We start from the raw sequence: 18,330 nt of genomic DNA, 5'->3' as shown, positions 1-18,330 counted from the left end.
ATGATTCCCCCACCTTTGACCTAAAACAGGAAAGTCTCTAGTGCAGTTATTTCTCCCAGGACGGCCAGGTGAAGATTTATGTTAGCACCTGGCCAAGAAGTCACCAACCCTATGATATAAACTAGGTATACAGAGTATTTCCTAAGATGTAGGGCCTACTACTCCAAGTTTGGGACCAGTAGCATCAGCATCACCTGGGGGCTTGTTAGAAATGCAAATTGTCAAGCTCCACTCCAGCCTAATCACATCAGAATACCTAGAAGTGGGGCCCAGCAGTTTGTTTTTTTCTTAACAAGCTAAAGTTTTAGGACGATCATCCTAGGGCAGTGCTTCTCATCCTCAGCTGCATAGAATACTGATGCCTGGGCCCCATCCCCAGAGATTCTGAGGTGCAGCCTGGCCTTTGACATTTTTAAAAGCTCCCTTCGTGATTCTAATGTGCAACCAGGATTGAGAACCCAGCTCTGTCATTTTCCTACTGAACCAGGGTTAGACCCTTCATCCCTTCCCCCAAGCAGTTGGTGTAAATAAACCAGGGTGGAGGGCAGCTGCACCCATTTTCTGCGCTCAGGAATTCAAGTGGCGCTTTCAGCTGATTGAAGCATCATTTGATGTTCCCAAGAAACAGATTCCACAATCAACTCCACCATGCTTTGGCCCTGACCCAGTTTATCTCAACAAAGGAGGAGAGAGGAGCCCTTGTTCTCTGCATCCGAATAGCATCGGGGGCACATGAAGCCAGCAGCCTGGAAAGATCAAAACAGGCAGAACTGTGCATTTTTTTTAAAAAGAAAAATACACAAAATTAGGAGTGATTTTCAACTTCTGGAATCAGGTTTTTTTGGTTTGTTCGCTTTTGTTTTTAATATGGCATTTCCTTTTCAGGCCTCAAAGTACACAGTAACGCTGTGTCAAAGAAAAACAACGCACACACCAGCAATCTGAAAACTGGTTCAGAAAAACAAGTAGGAGTAAGGGTAAAATGAGGCCTATGATTAACGGTGATGGTTTGTGCGTGACCTCAAAAAGAAGATTCTTTGCAAATGCAAGAACAGGAGAAAAACTGGTCTTAATACAACCCTGCCCAGGAAAATGCCTGCATTTGCTCACCTCCTAAGGTGGCCTGCGGCAAATTTTATGGCTTTAGGTTAGCAAATCTGAAGTTGGATTGGGAACCTGGGAGCAAAGAGGACTTCATTATTTCTTAGATCTTTAGTGTCCAGACATCCAGTACTGCAGCCACCCTGCCCCTGCTCCCCAAGAAACTGGCAAGGTAGTAAAGCACAGACCTGTGGGGTTCCCGGGGTTGATGATGCACAGCACCTTGGGGTCACAGTGCTCTTTGGCCTCCCGCACGGCCCGCCGGAGCTCATTCACGTTCAGGGCCCAGCAGTTGTCCTCATCCAGGTAATAGTTCACCTGGATGGCATCGAGTTCAGAGATGACCGCCGAGTAGAGGGGGTACTGCGGGATGGGTATCATCACACCCGTCCGTGACTTGCCACCCCCGGAGACCAGGATCTTCAGGATCGTCTGCAACCGAGAAATCACATCTTGCAAGGCCACTGCCACTTCCCGCCCGCGGGGTCTGACCAGCAGCAGGCAAGCTGGAAGGCCCCAACCCCGCCTTTCACCAGCCACCCCACTGCCTGCCTCCAGTGCAGCCCCATGGGAGCGGCTGAACTTCCCCGAGCCTCACGTTCCTCATTTGTAAAATGAGGTCTGCTGTGAGAAATAAGCAAAATGTTTTAAAGTCCTCAGTACAGTGCATGGTATGTAGTTTAACACGCAATACTTGTTAGTATTTTTTAAAGAGGTCTTTTAAAGCAGTAGCCCACAAACTGGCCCTGTCTCAGAATTATTCTGACCTCACCCCTGAAACTCATTCTGTATGTCTTGGGTGGAGCCCAGGAATCTGTCTGGTCGGTAGCTATCAGTGCCCAAGGCTGGACAGACCCCTGAACAAGGGATTGTTGAAATGGGATAAAATACCCAGCTATGGCCACCAGGTGGCGCTTCAACCTGGCTGTTTCCAAAGCTGAGTGTGCCCTAGGTTCATAGGATTCCTGAGAAACCAGGCCTGGGGAGTCCTGTGGGGCACTGGTGGAGGTGGCAATAATTCACTGGATTAATAAGCCCAGACTCTTCTGGGCGAGTCCCCACCTTACACACAGACTTAGCTCCTTTCTCAGGTTCGGCTCCTTGCTGCAAGAATGCCACTGGATTAAAAACTGCAATGACTTGATTCTTTCACTAAATCTTGAGGACCCCTCCCCCAACCCTCCTCTGGAACCTCTACCTATACCTGGGCTTCTCTGGGAATAGAGACGGGCCTTGGCAGAACACAGTGGAAGATGCCATGGTTGGGAGCCTGAGTCCAACACTAGAATCTCAAATGCCACAAGAGGCTGACTTAGAGCAGGCAGACCACCTAAGGTCTCTGGGCCTCAGTTTCCTCCTGGGTTCCAGGAAGAGTTTAATGCATTTGAAAGGCTTTAGGAAAGGACTAAAGCCTTTAACAAACAGGAGCCTTGGAAGTCAAGAGGCACAGACAAAGATAACTCCATTAAAGGAAGGGTCAGACAGGACAGGCACCCTGAGTAGGGAGAACAAAGTGAGTGGATGGCACTCAGCACTAACTGGGCACGGGGGCAGGGTGCTGGAAGGGGAGGGAGGCTGCAGGTTCCTCAGGCCCTGGGTTCAGCCCCTTCCGCTATGGAACACTTGATACCAGCCCCTCGTCACCTCTTCCACGGCTGATCCCCAGCCCAAGCCACCTCTTCTCTTGCCTCCTAAACACTCCCTTACATCTATTATGCCCCCTCCTGCCACACTTAAAGCTTAAGAACCTAAATATAATTATGTCCCTCCGCCTACTTCAAATCCTTCAGTGGCTCCCAGGCTCTTAGGACAAGGCCCCACCTGCTTCCCAGCCCACTGCTGGTAACTGGCCATCACCATGTGTGCTCGTCCCCCCTGATGCTGTTTCCAGACACACAGCCTCCTTCCAGCTCAAGGCCTCTACATATGCTGACCTTCTGCTCCGAACCTGTCTCTCCTCTGCCTTCCTGAGTTCACAGGTACGCAGCTTCCAGATCTCTATCTGTTCGGCCTTCCTTGGAGAAACCTTCCTGCCCTCCCCAGCCCCCCAGGTCAGAGTCCCTGCTGCTCCCTCCTGTAACACTTTGTCCTCTTCCAGAAGAGAAACTGAAAGCTTAAGATTTGACATGTATTTATGTGCTATTAATGCCAGTCTTATCCAGCACTGATGTGTAAGCAGAGGCCAAACGTGTTTGTCTCCCCAGTACCTGGCACAGTGCCTCGCAGAGCAGATACACCGTATGTGCTGAGTGAGAGAAAGGCCGATGTCGCCAGGAAGACGGGCACCCTCGAGTGACCCCTGACTCCTCCCAGCTGGACCTGCTGGTGCCACTCTGGAGGGAAACTGAGGCTGCAGGGGTACCCAGGTTCATGAAGACTGAACAAGGTAAGGAGAGCAGGCTACCAGGGTGGGGCAAACAGCAGCGACCAGAGGGAGGCCAACCTCTCCTCCCAGGCTGTCTCCCTGCTAACAGGCTCACACACTCAGCCCTAACGTGCAAGGCTGTTCTTCACGTGGGTGAACAGTGGACAACAACAAGCTACCCTCACACGTACGGAAATGCCGTCACTAGCTCCAGTGGTCAGGTAAATGTTATCCGGGTCTGCAGGTACACCACCATCTCTCCTGGTGATATAGGCAGCCACATCTTCACGGATGCAGTTGACGCCCTGGCTAGCGCTGTAAGATCCTGTTAAGACAGCAAGCAAGACAGTGACTAGAGGCAGGATGTCTGGCTCCATAGTGTCTGTGATATCCATATAATTAACTGGGAGTGGGAAGGAGGGGGAGGTCAGGGAGGTCTCAGTGTGGCCCTATTCTCACTACTCTAGGCTCTGGAACTGTGGCAAGCTGCTTAACTACCTATCTGGGCTTCATCCACCCATCCTGTCATCCATCCATCTACCCACGCATCTGCCCACTCACCCAACCATCTGCCCATCTGCTATCCATCCATTCATCCATACATCCATTCACCTGCCCACCCACCCACCCAGCTGCCCTTCTGTTCATCTGTCCACCCACCCACTCATCCATTCATCCACCCAGTATTTGCTGAGAACCTACTTACACATCAAGCATTATTTCAGGCCCTGGCTTCTAACCAGTTGAACGGTGCCCATACCTGCTTTACCCACCCTACTGGGGTTTACACGTTCTATGACAGTATGTACCATTACAGCTGGGACTGCCATGCTTCCATCACTGTTGCCTACACATGGTTCCACAAAACTTGAGAGAATGGTCACCCCAAAATGGCACCACCTGCCAGCCCAGGAATCCAGAACCTTCACCAGCACTAACCACAGATTCCCTGGGGCTGTGAGGCATGACCCACCTACCCCCACTCCATGCCAACAGCATGCTCAGGCTGCCAATTTGGATCAAAATCCAAACCACCATTTACATGAAGTTCAAAGACAGTGGTGACCACTTTGGGCTTGGGGGTATTGACTGCAAAGGGGCACAGAGGAGCCTTTTGTGATGCTGGGAATGGTCAACGTCGTGATCTGGGCAGGGGTTACACAGCTGTGCACACATAGGTGCTGTACATTAATATTTGTGCTTTTTACTGTTTGCATAAAAACTTTTTCAAAATGTCAAGCCACTCCTTACGTTTTTAAAAAGCAACTGAAAATAGGTACCTGCACATGCACAAAATCTCTCTGGAGGGAGACTCAAGCTGGTGAGGTGAATTCTCTGGGGAAGTGAACCAGGAGGCTTGGGGTCAGAGACGGGAGGCAGATCTTTCACTCTATATCCTTTTATACCATTTGAATTTTATACACATTTAAAGAAAACCAGCTCATTCCTTCTAAGACTACTGCAACAGCACCACCAGGAGGCAGGATGGAGCTCTGGAAAGTGGCCAGCTCTTCTCTGGGTCTCAGTGCACAGCATCCAAGGCCCAGCACCCAGGAGGTGCTGGGTTTCAGGGTCTGTGCAGCACTGGGCTGGCCTTTCCCCTCTGACCAGTTGTAAGTGGGGGTGGGGGTGGGGGGAAGGAGGCTGGACCACTTCTCTAAGGATCAAGTGGCAAACATTAACACGTATCAAACCTGGGTGGTGAGTACAGAGCCTTGTCACATTATTTGGGGTATCGAATGCATCTGAAATATTTTGCAAATAAAAAAGTGGGGAGGTACAGAAGCCGGTGTTAGCGAATCCTTCTACTGGATGTCTTATTTGATATTTCTTGAGCTCCCATGCTCAGAAAGTTTCCTGTGCTCCCTATTTCCCTCTGCCTTCTTTCAGTGCCCTCCCCTCCACTCCATGAGGCCTGGCCATTTCCACACCAGCTAAGCCTCCTCTTCTTCCTGCCTTTAGTTCACCTGCTTCCCTGAATTCCCAGACCTTCCCCCACGGGCAAGCTCCCTGCTCCTGCCAGCCACAGACTTCCACCTTCTGTTATGCTCTGAACCACATTGATCCTTCACAACTCAGACCTAGTCTCTCTCTAGGAAGCCTGAGATAGGGCCCCACCCCAGCCTTTCTCCCAGTCCGTGATTTCTCCAGTTATCTTATTTTATACAGATGAACCCTTGCCTCCCCATGTTGACTTGAGGGCAGGGACCATCACCTATTTCTTCTGTTCATTGCTGTAGAGCACCTACCCCTGTGTAGGACTCTGCCCTGGGACCCATGGCAACCTGCCTCCCACTGCCCACAAACTGGCACCATCTGCCAAACCCCCAGCGCCATCGCAACCAGACCCTTTCACTCGATCACACTCAGCCTTAAACCTCAAGGCCTTTGGGCACACCATTTCCTCTGTCTGGTGTGCATTGACTCTCTTAGTCATCTTCCACATGAATTTGAATGCCAGTTTCTCCTTAAACCCTCCCTCTACATTAGAATCCCTTGTTATAACCCCACAGCTCTCTGCTCTTTCTCTAAGAACTCATGAAAACTGGGGATTATGTTTCTGTGTTAATTCTTTTAAATGTTTGTTTTTCCCAAATCTGACAGTGAGCTTCACGAGCAAAGAAACTCCACCTGCCTTGTTCACCAGTGTCCCTCAGGGCCTAGAGCAGAGCCTGGTACACGGCGTGGGCTCAGAGAGGAGCCTGACGAGGGCGTTATCTCCCGGCTCCCACCTCCCCCAGGTGCGTCTAGGTTTCACCTCAATCCTACTTAAGATCCGGGACACAGCCTGAGAACTGGATTACTCATCAAACAAAAAATAAATGGAGACCCAGTAAGAAATAATTTTAAAGGGCATGATAAAAACACGTCCAGGTGAGCCCTAAGACCTTGTGTACACATTTTATAATCTCTCCGTGGGCCAGGGTAGCCCTGGGCATACTGACATTTTCCATTTCCTTTATTTTTGTGGGCAGGTGCTCAGGCTGCCCAAGCCTTAGTTGACAGAGCAAGCACCATCCCCGCATTGTCCCAGTCTTGGCCAGGACACTGCCCCTCCCCCAACGATGGGCAGGAACAGGTAGTGACCTCCAGGGCGGGGCTTCTCCACACCTGACAAGGGGCACAAATGCCAACCTTCCTGCAAGCCCGGGAGGTGGGTACAAAGTATCTCCTAATGCAAGCATGAGGAAAGAGGCTCAGAGAGCACCTACCTCACCTGTCCTCATGAGCTCCCCAGACAGAACTCAGTGCAGGTTCCCAAAACCCCAAAGGCCAACAGTCCCGACTCACACGGACATGGCCTCCCAATGCCATTCTCCCAGCCCTGGCTGACACAGAAAAAAACTTGTTGATGAGGCTTAGTACATGGAACAAGATCCCCTCCCCGTTCCCCAGACATTAACATCAGATATGCAAGAGCAAACCCCCTCCCTCCACCTCTGGGTTGCAGTTCCTGGAGTCTCAGGCCCACTGCCATGGGTCTTCGAGAGGCGCCTTTGTCCTCTGGGCTGGGCAGAGGGTGCAGGAGGAAAGGAGCCTGGAGGCCAGGCCTCTGGGCTGGCCTCTGCCAGCTTGTGGTTCAGTCCTTGCCACACAAGGTGCTGGCCCACACCCCAAGCAGGCTGGCGGGCAGGGAAGCTGGCCCCTTCCTGAGAGGGACACTGTGAAGGACACAAGCTTGGACAGAGGGCTGGTAGGGTGACCACAGCCAGGAAAGTAAGCATAGGGCTCTCCATAAAGGAACAGAGCAGAAAAGGGGGAGGGGAAAGGCAGGGAGGTGACAGAGATGCCAATTGTGGCTGATCCCCTGCTGAACAAGCCACATGAATCCCCGTCCCATGTTTTGAAACATTCAGGCACTAGTCCTAAAAAAGCCCTAAGGACAACGATTTTCCTCAGGACAAAGGAAGCTGGATTCCCTATGTAGGCACTGGGCAAAGGAATGAAGCAAAAATAAACAGGAAAAAGAACATGAGATGAGAACAAAGAGCCAGAGGCCCAGAGGCTGGAAATCCATCTCAGCAGGGAAGGGAGAGAAGATCATTTTCACATCTACAGGGCCTTCCTCCACGGAGCCCTCTGGTGCTGGGGGCCGAGGCTGGGCCTGGGCTCCCAGCACAAAGGAGCACAGTCCGGTGACGGGAACATAACACACAAGTTGGGGGCGGGTGGGCGGCACCTTCAGAGCAAGGAAACCACCAAAAGGGGGCCACAGGCACCTCACAGCGTGGCCACAGGGAAGTGAGAAGCCGGGCCAGCGGGGCATGTGCCTCCCTCTGGCCTCCGGCTTCGGAGGCTGCCTCGGGCTCAACCTTCTGCTCTGAGGGTGGGCTAAGCATCAAAGCCACCTCCCAGTGTAAACCCCAAATCCAGCCAAATGCAGGCTCTTGTGCCTGAAGTGCCCCAATCCACCAAAAGATGGCATTGACCCCATAAGCTCAGCAAACAAGAGGCTGACAGAGCACGGACAAGAAGAACATTGTCATTTACTCTGCACGTCAGCCACCACACACATTCACACACTCACTCAATGTGTAACCCTTCATTCTGGGCCGAGGCCCAGGCCCACGCTGAGAACACACGTTCTTTTCACGCCCGCTGGGACCTGGCAAGTCGGGGCCTCACCCAAGCTGTTCCCGCCACAAGCCTGTAGGATCCGCCGGGCTCGTTTCTTAGCATCTTCTGGGAAGCTGGGGCTGTCCAACAGGTTCGGGTAGGTACAGAGTGCCATCACCTGGAGGAACAGAGGCATGGGCTGGGCTCCCAGCACCTCCCACCCTGGAGGGGCACAAAGGACTCTGGGCAGGCGACGGTGTGAGATGACAACTCTGAGGGACAGTGCCCTCACAGGCCTCTCCACAAGGGCCCCAGCCTGTGGGGGCCTGGGGACAGGCGGGGAGGAGGAAAGTGGACGCTCTGCAGCGGAAGGGAGATGGTGAGAGGCAAGGTCCATGATGACCTGGGCCTAGGCGGAGGGTAGGCCACCACCCTCCGAGGAGCCAGGGGACAGAAGGAGGCTGCTTACTCTGCCCCACCTCCTCCATAAAGGACAGCAGCTCACATACCCAAGGCCACAAGAACCAGGGGTTCCAGAGCAGGGGGCTGGGGCTGAGGAGGCAGGTGCACCCCAGATGACAGGATTGCACAGACCTCTGCCTACAGCCTGAGCACCCCCCATCACCCCTTTTCCTGGCCAGAACTGAAAACCAAGTCAGCTTTTTCATCTCTGTAACAGAGAAAATCACCCTAACCTCACAAATTAAGAGGATTAAGCAAGGAAATGTTTGCAAAAGTGCTGGCAAACCCCCGCTCACCAGGCAAGTCTAAGCTGGAAGCTTAAGAGCGGTGCCAGGAGCACTGAGGCAGGCTGTGGCTCACGGCTGGGGGACTTTGGGCGGGTGCAGGCTTCTTGGAGCCCAGCTTTTCTTCAAAAAGATTTGTGCAATAGGCAGTGACCCAGCCTGCCCTCCTCCCTGGGGTGCTTGTGAAGGCTGGAGGAGGCCAGCACCAAGCTGGATCCGGGAGTGTGCCAGCCAGCCAGAAAAGGCTGAGGCAACAGGAGGCGCCCCAGGCACGTGTGGGGAACCTCTGCAGAGGGAAGCCACCTTGGACCTCTCCTCTCCTAAGCTGTGTGCTTCCAGGACAACCAGGATGCTCTGACCTCCTCTTGCTCCACTTCCCTGGCAGAGCCTCTCTGTCTGGTCTGATCCACTTCCTCCCCATGGGCCCAGCTTGGGGCCCCTGACATTCATGGGCAGCTGGCACGCTCCTGAGGTCTGCAACAGTGGCCATAGGAGTCCATGCACTGGATGTTCCTGAGGTCGTTGCCAGCCTTGGTTCTTCTCCCCCATACCCTGTGTGAATTCCCTGAGGGGCTGCAGCCTGAGGTCCTGGGGCCCCCAACAACCCTCCACCCAGAGAGCAGGGTAGGATCGCCCCTCCTGTGTGCCAGTCCCTGCAGCAGGAAGTACGGGCAGGAAAAGACCAGGGCATTCAGCACTCAGCTTTGCTGCCTGCCCCAGCCTGCCAACCTTAACCACACAAGGACCAAATTTTGCCCCATTCCTTCTCCGGGAAAAAGCTTTCGCTGTAGCTGGTCTCCAACCTCTGTCTAGCAGGCCCTGGAGTACTCTCCCACCTTATCTCTTCCCCTCTAGCCCACCAATCCCACAGTTTTGGCCCATGCAGCATCCTTGCAATTGGCACTCAAACTGAAACACTGCAATGTGCCTCCTGAGGGCCTTCACACTCTCCATCTCATGGAGTCCCCCAGCAGTCCTCCGAGGCAGTGTCTGGTGATTTCCACTTGCCCAAAGCCACCCAGCTGGTAAGCAGCAAAGCCAACACTCAAACCTGGGGATTCTCACTTGGGAAGCCATACCTGGACCCCCACGTACCATCTCCCAGCCCACTGGGCCTCTACCTCTCCCATCTACTCTCTGATGCCCTCACCAACCCAGCTCCAAACTCAGCATCCAGGACCATGCACCTGGGAGCCTTGTATACTAGAGCATCCTCAAAATGGGTTTAGGAATTTTAGACAGCTTTGGAAGGGGAGGAGACTGAGGGAGAGAACCAGTGGGGACATCAGGCACTGGAGGGGGCTGCTACTTCAATGGCACCTCCCTGTGGGATTCTGGTGTCTGCTGTGTCCTGAGGGAGCTGGACAGGCAAGGAGGCAGAGGTAATGTAATGGGTCTGGCTGGCTGGTTCCCTGCTGTCCCAGTGGCCTCTGTTCCTGAGGGCCAGCTCACCTGTCGGAGGAAGGTGATTGGCTGCTGGCCCATGGCTTGGGCATCCCCGATGTTGGCACGGATGACCTCAGTGAATGGTTTTTTGATACCCTGAGTAGAGAGAAAGCAACAGGTGGTTACTCAGTGACTCTCAGACCCTGGATTCCAGAGGCCAAGCGATGCTCAACAAGATATTAATAAGCAGCCCTATTCTGAGCCTTGCCAGGTGTCAGGCCCAGTGCCCTTGACATGCTTGGTCCCATTTGACCTTCACAAACACCCCTGTGAGGAAGGGCCAGTACTGGGTTGGCCCAAAAATTGGTTTCGGTTTTTCGGTTTTTCATAAGATGTTATGGAAAAATCCGAATGAAATTTTCGGCCAACCCATATACAACCCTTTTTACAGATTAGGAAATTAAAGCTTCAAAAGGTTACCCATTTTCTGAAAAGGCCAGAAGAGCTTCCTGGGCTGCCAGAGCACCCTGAGGCAGCTGCAGGTCCACGCTGACCCTGGGGCAAATGTGGTGGGAGGGAGGGAGGGGTCTGCAGCAGAAAACATCAGGGAGAGGATCCCACAACTGCCGGCTCCCTCCCCCCAAGCGCAGCTCCACCTCCACCCCTAAGTGAATGACTGGGACACTGCAGCCACCCTCCCCTCCAGAAGACACTGATCAGCAGGGACCTCTTGGGGGTCATTCTCTTGCAACCCTGTCTTTGCAGGATGAAGAATGTGGGCTGATTTTCATATTGAAAAAAAAAAAAGCGTCAGGGATGAAAAGACTGGCTGAAGAGCAAAACTGAGGCCACTGCCTGAGCAATGCGTTTAGCACAGAACAGAGATGGCAGAGAGAGGAGGAACTCGGAAACCCTGGCAACAATGTCACTGGGGAGGTGACTGCAGGACACTCCGGCTGCTGCTAGGGAGAAAATGCATTTTGGATGGAGAACTGTGGGGATCTGGAAATGTGGGAACTCCACGCAGCTCACTGATAAATCCAGAATTAGCCACTGTAAGAGTTAGAATCAACAGCAGGTTCAAGGACCTCCCAGGGCAGCTGAAAGGATTATCTGAGACAAACAGTATGAAAGCACTTGGCAGAGTACAAACATCATCATCTTACAAAGCTGGACCAGGAACAAGGTCACAAGGGTCATGGTGGAGGAAGAAGGCGGTGGGGCAAGGGGTGGCAGTACCAAGGGGGGGTCTGGGTGGAATGCCTGGCCACCTTCCCATATCTCCAGCTGCCCTTTCCCCAAAGGCACCCTAAATACAAATTTTAAAGGTACAATTCTATGGTTCTGACACTTGCCTTCTCCATTTCACACAATGTGTGCATAAAAGCAACTTTAGAAAACTTTCCCTTTTTTAACTCAGTAATATACCCCTTAAGTAAAGACCAGTGGGCTTAAGGGATGAAAGCAGCTGCCTGCCGAACAAGTCTTCCTGACCCTCATCTGCCACTCCTCAGCCCCTCCCATACAGAAATTCTCCAGCTGCTTCAAGAGCCAGGAGGCATGGGGCGTTGAGGAGGGCACCCCAGAAACAGCACTGGACCGTCATAAACAGGGCCTGATAAGTCTCCAAAAGCTACGTTTGGTGGCGGGTAGCGGGGAGAAAGGCCTTTTAATTACCTCCTGCTCCTTTTACCAAGTTCTTCAGGGCTGGCCAATATGGAAAGACATCTCAGGGGACCAAGGCAGGGGGACAGCACCACCCACTGCCCAGGGCTGGGCTGGGGTGATGGCAGGCACCCTGGAGACAGGCTTCGGAGCATGTGGCCTCAGGGCTCGTCCCACAGGTGGAGCAATCCAGGCCACTGTGTGCAAAGGGGCAGACCTGACCCACTCCTTGGCACTGGCCTGGGCTCCTGGCATGGGACGCTCTGTCAGCCTGACTCAACTGCCACGGTCCCCCAGGCCTGGCTAGCTGAACTCAGGTGATTTCCATGGTGTGGGCACAGCCCATTCTTCGGTAGGGAGTAAATGTGTCACAGTCAAGGGCCAGGAACTACAACACACAGCTGTGGGCCCTCAGCCAGCCCAATGCAGGGAGAGAATAATGCCTGGAACAGATCCCTGGATGTTCCTTTCCTGTGTCCTCACCCTGCACTGTTCAACCAATCTGGGGCCTGCCAACAAGCAGCCTAGGAGCATAGAGCATCTCCTTTCTCGGGTCTGGGTACCTATGGTCTCCAGACACTTCGTTCGCTATGATGGACGAGCTGCAGGGTGGGAAACTGGCTCCTCTGAATGGGCAGGGGACCAGCCTGCCCAGCCAAGGGCCACCATACAAAGGAGACTCCTGTATCTAGGCACTTGAGATCTACATGGGTTGGGAAATACCAAGGAGTCAGGGGCAGGCTCCTGCCCACAGTGACTCATCCAGGCCTGCACGCACACCCAATGGCAACCTCACCTCAGCCCCGCCCTCCGGGAGCCTGCCAGGTCAGCACATAGCTTTCTAGTTCCAATTCCCAGCATCCTAGAGCCCACCTGTTTAACTCATCTGCACACATCCTGCCCAGAGCTGCCTCCCTGTGGGGCACTGAGATGAGAGCCAACACAGGGGGGCTCTCTTCCCACAGTTCAGCTCAAGGAGGGCTCAAGGAGAAGGCCCCCAGGCTCTGGGGATGGCTTATTTCAGAGGGTGTTAGCAGGGAGAAGGAAAAAGGAGCTAGCATTGTCCTTCCCAGCTCACAGGCCCAGCATTAGGACAATGGACAATTCTAACAGGCACAAGGCAGTTTCCTCGAGGTAGGGGTGGCTCCTGTCATTTCATGTGACGTGCGAGCGGGAAGGTTTGGTAGGACGGTGAGTCCCCAGAGAGCCTCCCTCTCCTTCAACAAACACTTATGAATCATGCCCTGTGACAGAAGTGGGCAACACAGGAGAGGCTACCACCTTCAGAGCCCAGGCTGATGAAGAAGTGGACTCAGAGAAGGGAGAGAGGGCACAGCTGGCTCCAGGCCAGGAAGGCCACGTGAAAAGACCCCAGGGCCATGAGCAAGACTGGGCAGGCAGGAAGTCCAACAGAGAGCTCCAGACGGAAGCCCCAGAGACAAACCCAGCTAGTCCCCAGGGTCCCTGAAAACAGGTGCGCTGCACAGCTGAGGAAACCGAGGCTCAGCACGGGGTCTGGCCCCGACCATTATGACAGGCCAAGCTGGAAGAAACCGAGCCAAACCTATACAGGCCTGTGATTAAGAGATGAGGTGGGGGCTTCCCTGGTGGCACGGTGGTTGAGAGTCCGCCTGCCGATGCAGGGGACACGGGTTCGTGCCCCGGTCCGGGAGGATCCCACATGCCGCAGAGCGGCTGGGCCCATGAGCCATGGCCGCTGAGCCTGCACGTCCGGAGCCTGTACTCTGCAGCGGGAGAGGCCACAACAGTGAGAGGCCCGCGTACCGCAAAAAAAAAAAAAAAAAGAGATGAGGTGGGAGCTCCAAGGGCTGAGTTTCCTAACCATGGAAGCAGGGAAGGCTGGACGTAGGTTCCTGAAGTCTAGGGGCCTGTGGGAGGGTCAACAGTAGAAGCTGAGGTTTGCAGGGATGAAAGCTGAACGAGCTCCAAACAGGATAATTCAAGATAGCAAGGCTAAGGCCCAGGCAGGAGAGCAAACCCCACATTCCTAGACCCAGAGACTCAAGGGGAAGGCAAAGAAAGAGTGACCCCTGGCACTCTCCCCAAGCAACTCTCATTATCTTGAAAATGAAGACTCTTAAGAGTTCTGACTGGGGAATTCCCTGGCGGTCCAGTGGTTAGGGCTCCACACTTTCACTGCTGAGGGCATAAATTCAATCCCTGGTAGGGGAACTAATAAGATCCCACAAGCCATTTAGCGCGGACCAAAAAAAAAAAAAAGAGCTCTGACTGGTTTCTAGCTGTTCAAAGCATCATCACTAAACATCTCCAACTAGTCTTTAGGAGAAATACATTGGGCTCATTTTGCAGAGGAATAACTGAGGCCAAGGTGCTCTGAGTAACTTGTCTGAGGCCCACAGCACATAAAGGCAAAGCCCAGGATGCAGGTCCTTGGTGACTTGGGCAGGGTGGGTGGGTGGAGGGTTCATCCAAATGGAAGCCTACACCACAAATTTCTTTATTTTAAGATAGTATCTAAGCTCTAAAGAAAATGATCGATGAGATTTCACCTCTTGTGCTTGGCACATCCAGAGTTTCCAGACTTAGTTCTTAGCTAACGATAAGGAGGTGCTACAGCATTCTCCACTTTTACTGTGTTTAGTTGCAGCACACACTGATGTTAACAGTATTCAGTTTTTCCCTTCGTAAATGTTTTGCCCTGACTCTGTGTACTTTTACAAACAGAAGCCTTCCTGTCTCCACTTATGCCAACCTCCTCCCTTCCCCCAATAAAACAAGGGAAAAAGAAGTAGGTTGAGGAGGAACAGACAGATCTTTTCAAAACTCCTACTAATGGCCGCTTATTTTTAAATGCTGCTCCCAATGAACACCAGGATCTGAAAAGCTGATAGGTTCTCCCACTTAGAGCTGCTGTCAGGGAGAAACAGGGCCTCCCTGAGAGCACACAGCCCAGGCTGGAGGAGAATGGCCCCTTTCACACACCCACTTAGTCAAGTGCCCCTCCTCCTTCAGGCTCTCCTGAACATTCTCCTCCACTCCTACCACCAAGCAAGATAGATGAGACTTGCCTGGCAAGCCACCCCACAGTCAAAAACCAGAGCCACATTGACATATATACACTACTAAATGTAAAATAGATAGCTAGTGGGAAGCAGCCGCATAGCACAGGGAGATCAGCTCGGTGCTTTGTGACCACATAGAGGGGTGGGATAGGGAGGGTGGGAGGGAGACGCAAGAGGGAGGGGATATGGGGATATACGTATGCGTATAGTTGGTTCACTCTGTTATACAGCAGAAACTAACACACCATTGTAAAGCAATTATACTTCAATCAAGATGTTAAAAGAAAAAACAACCAGAGCCACGTGTCCAGCCAATCAGCCGGTACTATTTACAGAGCACCTGGTGAAATGATTCCAAAAGGCAGCTTAAAGGTCTTCAGATGGACAAAAAGGCACAAAAGTCAGGACCTGGGGAAAAACCCTGGGCCCACCCGACCTTCCTTTTATAGACTAGGGAAACCAAAGCCCAGAGAGGATTGAAGATTTACCCCAAGTCACTCAACTCTACAAATCCCATCTCTAACCAAATCGAACCCTTTAAAATAACATCAGTCCAGTTTTGATCATTAGAGTTCAAAATGGAGGTAGAAAAAACGAAGCTGTGCAAAGCCAACGCAAGCCAAGCCAAGCCAAAAAAAAAAAAAAAAAAGACTGGGAAAATATGGCTCTCTCAGAAGGGGCACTGTTTAAGCTAGCAAAATGGAGAGGCTGTCTCTAGAGAATGAAAGGTTTAAGCAAGGCTATGCTGGCTTGGCTGGGGCTATTATCTCCAGCACCAAGAATCAGGCAACTGAGATTCGACCAAGTGAGAAGAGAATAAGAAGGGATGAATTTGAACGAAAGCACCGGAGAATGTAGGTGGACAGAAAGAATGTCTCAACTTACTCAGGGGTAGAACATGGCAGTGGGGCCATCTGTCCTAGAAATCACAGGGTGTTTCCAGCCCAAATGACCAAGAAATTTCTCCACCTCAATGATGGAGCCATACCCTGTTGGAACACCATCCTGGTTCCCCATTGCACACCAAACTTTGCACCATAAAGTACTGAGCCCAGCACACAAGACTCCAGTCCCCCTTTTCCATCTTATTCATCTACCATATCTCTCTGCCAGACAGTTCTCTCCAAATGGCACCAATTCCCTTCCCCAAATGCCCAGAACTTCCCAACCTTCTGTCTTTGCTCACAGCCCTCCTTCCACCTGGAATGCTCTCACATTTTCTGTGCCTGCTAAAAAAATCCCACCAATCCTTAAAGAATTGGGGGAAGAGAAGCTCAGGTCCAGAGGACAACATGGCAATCAGATATCTGAAGGCAAAGACAGTGTCCCCTTCTGCCTTAATCATCCTTGTACTTCATGGAGCCCACACGCGAGCTGCTATTTAACAACAGGCAGAGATAATCCGTGGAACCCCTACAAGTTCTGGAACCAGAAAAATCAGTTGTAAAGTGATAAACCGGAAACAATTTAATCTCAGCCTTATCAGGGAGACTGTTGTCTTAAGGAGGGCCAGCTAGAGTCTGTCAGGTATCAGCAAGGAGCAGAGCAGCAAAAGCCCGTTTTCTCTGCCTGTGGCCCACCTTCGGGACAGGGAGGCACAGAAACCGAGCCAGCCTTCTGTGGGCCAAGCTTTAAACTTAGCCCTGCAAGGAGTCAGAGGGAGACACTGGACTCTGACTTGTCCAACTCACTGTTTTGAGTCAGCAGAACTGAGTGTCCCAACAAGGTCTCAGCAAGCCATGAGCTCATCAACCCCCCAAAGTCCCCATGTTAATGTAATGGTCCCACCACGGCTTCCTCCCATGCATTCAAGGAACGTTAAGTGGCCAACTCACCCCCAAGACATCCAGTTCTGGTGCCTGTGAGAGCGAGATCAAGGAACCCTCCCCTCTTCTGGGTTAGAACTATCTTAGGCAAGCAGCTGGGTGACTGCTGTCATCAGTTCTTACAAAACTTAGGAGTGTTTACTTTTTTTTACATTACCCTCTTGACTCCGCCTCCTGAATTCCACCTGGGTTAGAACTCTGGTATCCTACAGGGGCATCTCTTACACCCACCCCAGCCGCCATGGTTGCAGGGAGGCAGAAATCACTACTGGGTGTGTGGTCACTTTACACACAGCTATGAACTCAAGTTAAGGTCCCAGCCAGCCGGCCACCAGGAGGAAGAACGTCCCAGGGCCACCCTACCAAGGCCCAAAAGGCCCAAGCCTCTGCTACCCACTGGGAGAACAAGATATGGCTGTCAGTCAGGGTTCCAAAGGGGGCCTAAGGGAAGGAATTGTGCAGGACACTCTGCAACAACTCCACTTTTGTCAGGGAATCGTTACTGGCAAAATGACCCAAAAGGTCTCAGACAGAGAAAGAAAATCTTCGTGAGCAAACCTAAGTCTCCTCAGAGCCTTCCTCCCTCCCCTGGTACCTAATGTGATCTCTGAAATTCTGGTTTCTTTCTTTACTGCCTGTTGTCGTCCTCACCCCCACCCCCACCCCCCCATGGATCTTGGTTCCACGCGGGTAGGACGGCCACATAGCAGGCAGTGCCTGGCACTAAGGGCAGCTCAATTATAACTGATGAATTCAATTCAACAAGTGAACCGTATCTGAGGGCCTTTCTTTGTGCCAGGTGCCAGGCACTGGCGGGTAAAGGTATGGGGGGAGGGCATTCTATCGTTTTAGCCAAGGTGGGCCGAATGAAAGAGCTGGCCACGCGGGTGGGAGAAAGTCCAGCGGGCGAACCCCAGCAGGGGACAGCTGCTACTCTTCCCCCCCACCCCACCAGTGCCCCCTAGCCTCCCAGGGCCCTCCCGCCCCACGGACCCTGGAGCCAGCGCTCACCCTCTGCAGCTCGAGCTCGATCTCGCCGGCCTTGAGCACGATGGGTCCCCGCACCGCGTACTCCACCGCCTTCACCTGCGGGTTCATGGACTCGAGCGTAAGGATGCGGTCGCGCCGGCTCCGCTCGGGCCGCACCTTGAGCACCGCCGAGGCCTCGGCGGCCGCGCTGCTCTGACCACGGCCCCAGGGGCCGAGGGTCCGGGGGTAGCAGCCCCGCCGGACCAGCGCCGCCGCCCGCTGCATCGCGCGCCCGCCCAGAGAAACCTTGGGACAAAAAGGGGAAGAGAACACACACGTCACGCACAGCCCAAGGCGGGCACGCCGACACCCGTCCCCAAGCCCAGCCAAGGGCTCTTGCAGCTAGCGGTGCCAGCCTGGCTTCTGGGACGGGTGCCCATCCCCCGTCGACTCGGACCCTGCACCTCGCCGCTGCAGAGCCAAAGCACCGCACGACAGGGGTTTTGCAAAGTCTGCTCCCAATGCATGCATGCAACGTGCCTGTCGCCACCTGGCCACCCCCTCTTCTAGTCCGGCTAGAGCGCGCGCCTGGAGCTGCTCCTCGGCTCTGGCGCCCGCAGCCGCATCCCAGCTCCCGCACCACACGGCTCCTGCTCTCGCACACCCACAGC

General features: G+C 53.1%; 1 protein-coding gene across 2 annotated transcripts in view; it reads right to left on the bottom strand.

The window, feature by feature from the left end:
- The window catches only part of GPT2 (glutamic--pyruvic transaminase 2), a 32,501-nt gene extending 14,557 nt beyond the window's left edge, over positions 1-17,944 (bottom strand). The window contains exons 1-5 of one of the 2 annotated variants that reach the window (XM_065898857.1): positions 17,702-17,944; positions 10,222-10,311; positions 8,093-8,201; positions 3,658-3,791; positions 1,290-1,533 (exon numbers count right to left, since the gene is read on the bottom strand). In XM_065898857.1, coding sequence (XP_065754929.1) covers positions 1,290-1,533; positions 3,658-3,791; positions 8,093-8,201; positions 10,222-10,311; positions 17,702-17,944 — 820 coding nt within the window. The remainder of the gene's footprint in view (positions 1-1,289; positions 1,534-3,657; positions 3,792-8,092; positions 8,202-10,221; positions 10,312-17,701) is intronic. The other variant, XM_065898858.1, reaches the window with a different exon arrangement.
- Positions 17,945-18,330: the final 386 nt, after the last annotated feature.

Source organism: Phocoena phocoena, chromosome 20 (assembly GCF_963924675.1).
Source record: "Phocoena phocoena chromosome 20, mPhoPho1.1, whole genome shotgun sequence".
Classification (NCBI taxonomy): Eukaryota; Metazoa; Chordata; class Mammalia; order Artiodactyla; family Phocoenidae; genus Phocoena; species Phocoena phocoena.
Note: the sequence above shows the minus strand (reverse complement) of the source record. Positions and strands in the feature narration are given on the sequence as shown.